This window comes from Gastrolobium bilobum, unplaced genomic scaffold, assembly GCF_033153095.1.
Source record: "Gastrolobium bilobum isolate Gb01-03AN ecotype WA unplaced genomic scaffold, APGP_CSIRO_Gbil_v1 utg38905, whole genome shotgun sequence".
NCBI classification, from domain to species: Eukaryota; Viridiplantae; Streptophyta; class Magnoliopsida; order Fabales; family Fabaceae; genus Gastrolobium; species Gastrolobium bilobum.
The window spans coordinates 115,835-121,074 of NW_026895384.1; the positions used below are offsets into that span (position 1 = coordinate 115,835).

A 5,240-nucleotide genomic window follows, 5' to 3' on the forward strand; every position below is an offset into this window, starting at 1 on the left:
GGATGGGGAATTGAATGATCAAGGACAAAATATCGAGAATGATAAGGAGGTAGCTGAGGAAAAATCTAAGTTCGACCCTTGGATGCAAGTTTTGAAAAATAGGAGAAATAGAGGTACTCAGGAGAATAGATTAGATTTAAATCATGGAAGAGGGGTTCAGACTTCTGTGAAGATGACAAATACTTTTCAGAGTTTGAAAGAGCAGGATCTTCAGGGGGATAATGAGGAGGATAATGGGGGTGATGGTAAAGAGAATGAACCTAGTCAGCGGTTGGTAAAGGGAAATAAGCAAAGGGAACCAGCTGCTGTTAAGAGGACGGATAAAACAGGCCAGCCGATTATTTCAAAAAATACCCAGCAAGACAGATCTATTGGGAAGAATATTTTGAGTGTAGCCAATCATAATGGAGTAAAGGCAGGGAAGGGAGTGAATTCTGATAATCACAATCATTTATCCAAGGAGCAGGCAGTTTCCGAGTTGAGTAGACAACTTGAGCCAAAACCACCTGATATGATGAATGTGGATAATAACCCGGTTACTGATGATACTAGAATGGACTATGTTTATGCTACTGGAAGCTGTAGTATGAGGGACAAAGCAAAACAGGGGCTTTCAGACCTTGTAAATCAATCTCAAAGTTTATAATGAACTTCCTCATTTGGAATGCAAGAGGGGCTGCTAAAAGAGAGTTTGGTAATGCCCTTAAATCTCTTATGAAAAAGAATAAGGTGGATGTTGTGGTTCTCCTTGAACCTAGAACTTATAATGACCCTAACTGGTAAATCTTAGTTAGAGATTTAATTTAAGGATTTAAATGCCATAATTAGATTCAGTGAGCGATTTCGAGTATTTTGACTGTAATCATGACTATGTTATGAACAGTGCGTTCTGCCGGAGAATTCGCAGTCTTGTGAATTAACCGGTAGAGCTTAAATGAGCAAAATAATTTTAGAGACATAATTTGATAATTCTGACGACAAATATGAGTTCAGAAAGAAAAATTGTATAGTCTGGCACTTTCCGTGAAAATCTCGTGAATAGTGTTTCTACCGTGTATTTTGTACTGCTCTTTAAGCAACCGGTAGAGTCCAGAAGCCAATAATTGATGAAATAAGAATAAGAAAGTCCAATATATGCCAAACAAGTCAATATGGGCCCAAGGAAATGATAAGTTAATAAGTTTTAAGTTCAAAAGTAAACGAAGTACAATTAGTGGTTCACTGTGCATGTCGTCAAAAACGGTGCAGAAACCATACTGTAAATTAAGAATATTGTTCCTTAGGAAATAAAAAATTAATGTAAATGACATTAGAAAAATAAAAATATGTTCGTAGCTTTGAGTTAGTTTCCGGTCAGTTTAAGTGAAAACACGTGTTAGAAAAACATCTGATTAAAAAATGCCACACATGCTTAAAAGGCCAAGTCACTTAAGTTTCATTATGACAATCATTTTCTCTCTCCTCTCATCCCTCCCAAACCCGCGGCTGCAAGGAGATGAAGGCCTAGGGTTTTGTTTTCTTTCTTCCTTCCATTCTCACTCATTTGATCATCAAAAAGCTTTATGCTACACATGAAACTCATAGGAAAAGGTCCAATGAATCCATTCCCACCATTAGTTTGAGCTATCATTGCTTGTGTGAGGAGATATTCTCTTCCCCCTTTGCGTGGCACTATTCATCAAGAAGGTAAAATGGAGCTTTTGATGGAGATTCTCTTAGTGAATGTCTTCTAGGTTTTGGATAGGTGATTAGAGGTAACAAAACTCTAATCCTATGATTTTATTCTTATGATTAAAGCCTTGAGAAATTATGAGCATGTTGGTGGGAAATAAATATAGTTTAAAAATTTGAATTGATAATGAAGCCTTGATGTTTTGGATTTAGGAAATGAAAATAAGTGTTTATATGTATGTAAAAGAGTTAGAAAAAAATCCTATGCCCTCCTCTATGTTTCGGCCTTGATAGGGTTAATAGGGTTTATTGTGCAAAGTTTTATGTGAAGTAGTGAGAGGGTCTATTGTGTGGGAGTAAGTATGAATTTAGAAAGAAGACCTAAGTGGAAAAATCCTATGTATTTTGATCCCTACACTTTGGCCATGGGGGTTGTAAGGGACTTGGTGTTCCAAAATTGTATTGGGACCTTTGGATACATATATAAATGTTTAAGTTGCTAACTAAGTGAAAAAAGAATAATTAAAAAGAAAAGAACCCTTTTGCCTATTGTCCTTGTGGAGTTCGACCTATAGGGTGGCTTAGGAATATATTTTGTTACATATTATTTTAATAAAATGTGTTGTAAATTATTGTATAAAATTGATGAGTTAAGAAGTAAAATGGCTTGAAAAAAAAGGGTTGAAAAATACCTTGAGTTCCCAAGGATAGGTTCACAGCCTTTTAAAGGAAATGGCATGTATTATGTTGAAAATTCTCAAGTGAACACTTGATTAAATTAAAGAATCCTAACGAGTATAAGGTGGTCTAGACTTGTGTATTGGCATATCATTGGTAAAAACGTAAAGAAAAGAAAAGAAATCGGAGTCTCTTGAAGATATATAAGTGACTTGAGCCACAAGTAAGTAGATTGTTAAAGCTTCAAGAGGTAAGCTCTATGTTTAAGGAGTCTTTTCCTGCTCGAGTGCTCCACCATAGTTAGTGGACTGTGGTTGGAATGTATGACTGTTGATATGATACTTTGTATAGATGCATTCATATAGAGTTATTTGATAACATGATATGACTTGCTCTGATATGATTTCTGTATTGATATATGGTACACTGATGTCTTCTTGGGGCTTCCCTGGGATTGACGATGTACACCTCTGACATGTTTTAGTTCCGCTTGGGGTCCTCCCTTGGGAACACATGCGTTGATTTCCGCTTGGGGTCCTCCCTTGGGAATGACGGCGCACGCCTCTGCTGGTTCCGCTTGGGGTCCTCCCTTGGGAACACGTGCGTTGATTTCCGCTTGGGGTCCTCCCTTGGGAATGACGGTGCACGCCTCCGATATGATATGGATATATGCTCTGTTCTGTTATGATATCTGCTATATATTGTATTTGTATACTCTGTATCTGACTTTCATGCAGGAGTGAGCCAGGGGTATGGAGAATTCTCTATAAACCTGGAGCTTATTGAGATTTGCAATCTCACCCCTCGTTGGGGCCATATTTTCAGGTGCCCAGATTCCCGGTGAGACCTCTCTAGTCAGGGACGCGACCCGTGGCTGAGGATTTTGGACGGATTGGATTTTGAGTAGCTGTAGGCTACTTCTATTTTGGAGTATAGTGCTTTCCTTTAGGAATTCAGTATTTTGTGGATCATGATGTTAGATCCTTTATTTTGTATATGGCCTGTATATGTTTTGTACATGTATGTCAGTTTGATGCATGTACATTTGTGTATTCAGGCACGTTATATGATGATGTAGTATTCAGTTATGTTTATGTATTGGATTGCATGCTGTTAGATTAGCGGCACTGAGCCAAGTTATGCATGCGCGCATGGATGGGTATCTGATTATATTTGCATGACTGGTACTTCTGGATTAATGTGCTGTATAAACTGTTTATCAGGAAATGCTTCTGAGTGGGATTGGAAAATCCCCAGTTGTCCAATTTATAGAGGAAACTCTGTCCAATTTTCGTTTATGTCGAACGAGAATTTAAAAAGAAAAAGAAAAAGTTAGCTCGTATTTTCGTAAGTTAAGTCTTCCGCTGTTTCTGTTTATATCATATGCATGTTAATTGAACTGGCTCGAGACAGAGATGTTACAGAACTCAAAGTGAGGTCTGTAGGAAATTAATGAAGAAATTAGGGTTTGATAGTATGATTGTGGAAGAAGCACAGGGCTTTGCTGGAGGCATATGGATCATGTGGCACAGTTATAAGCTAACTATTACTGGCATATCTCAAACTTCACAGTTTATCCATTGTGAAGTTAATCTTCTAAATGGTAAATCTTTTGTTTTTACGGCTGTGTATGCAAATCCTTCTCAAAATATTCGCAATATTCTTTGGGAGAATCTCCGGTCCCTTAGTGAGTCCATATCTGGCCCATGGATCCTTGGGAGGGATTTTAATGAAATTTCCTACATTCATGAGAAGAAAGGAGGTGTAGTGGCTGATCCTGTCAAGTGTGCACAGTTTGCGTTTGTTCTTGAAGATTGTCATGTTGCTGATTTGGGTTGTGATGGCTCTGTTTTTACCTGGCAGGGTCCCAAATGGGCTAATATGAGCAGAATTTACAAGCGTCTTGATAGAATTGTGGCTAATGTGGATTGGAGAATGATATTTGATGATGCTAGAGTCTCATCTTTGCCCAGAATTCTGTCAGATCATAATCCTATCCTCATTAAGTTATTTGAAGATTCTAGAGATAAAGTCAAGAGGCATTTTCGTTTCTTTGCAGCCTGGCAAGAACACCGGAATTTTAATGAGTTTCTGACCTCTAAATGGGATACTGAATTTGATATCCCATATATGCTTCAGAGATTAATTCCTGAGATTAATAGCTGGAATCATCACGTGTTTGGCAACATTGATAAGAGGAAGAATAGCCTGCTTAAGAGGATTGCTAACATCCAAAGTAGGCGTGAAAGAAACGACTCTTCTCAGTTACAAAGTGCAGAAAACCATTGTCAGGCTAGTGAATGTGCTCCATGATGAGGAAATGTTTTGGTTTCAAAAATCAAGACAAAAGTGGATTACTGATGGTGATAGAAATACCAAATTCTACAATCTCAGTACTGTGGTAAGGAGGAATACAAATAAGATTCTTAGATTGAAGAGTGAGGGGGATGCTTGGGTTACCCATGAGTCTGATCTAAAAGATATGGCCTTTAATTTTTTTAAGGGGCTGTTTACTGAAGATATTCAGGATAGAAGATGGATCACTTCTGCTAATTTATGGCCAAATCTATCAGAGATGGAAAAAGATGGCCTTGATAGATTCCCAAATGAGATTGAAATTAAGACATCATTGTTTAATATTGGTGCTTCTAAAGCACCAGGAACAGATGGGTACTCAGCTTGTTTCTTTCAGAAGAATTGGCAGTTGATCAAAAATCAAGTTTGCTCTATGGTGTACCAGATGTGGACTTATCCGAATCTGCTGGCCTCACTTAATTCTACTCTTCTTGTGCTTATTCCCAAAGTCCAGAAGCCAGTTCATATTAGCCAGTTCAGACCAATCTCTTTATGCCCAGTGGTGTAAAAGATTGTTAGTAAGATTATTGTTAGTC

General features: G+C 37.8%; 1 protein-coding gene across 1 annotated transcript; it reads left to right on the forward strand.

The window, feature by feature from the left end:
- Nucleotides 1-3,825: 3,825 nt before the first annotated feature.
- Nucleotides 3,826-4,662, forward strand: LOC133308655 (uncharacterized). Its single transcript, XM_061509305.1, has one exon. It carries the CDS (start codon nt 3,826-3,828, stop codon nt 4,660-4,662), a length of 837 nt encoding a protein of 278 aa, XP_061365289.1.
- Nucleotides 4,663-5,240: the final 578 nt, after the last annotated feature.

Excerpts from the sequence above, each read along its gene's own strand:
- LOC133308655 (XM_061509305.1), top strand. The coding sequence starts at position 3,826 with ATGATTGTGGAAGAAGCACAGGGCTTTGCTGGAGGCATATGGATCATG.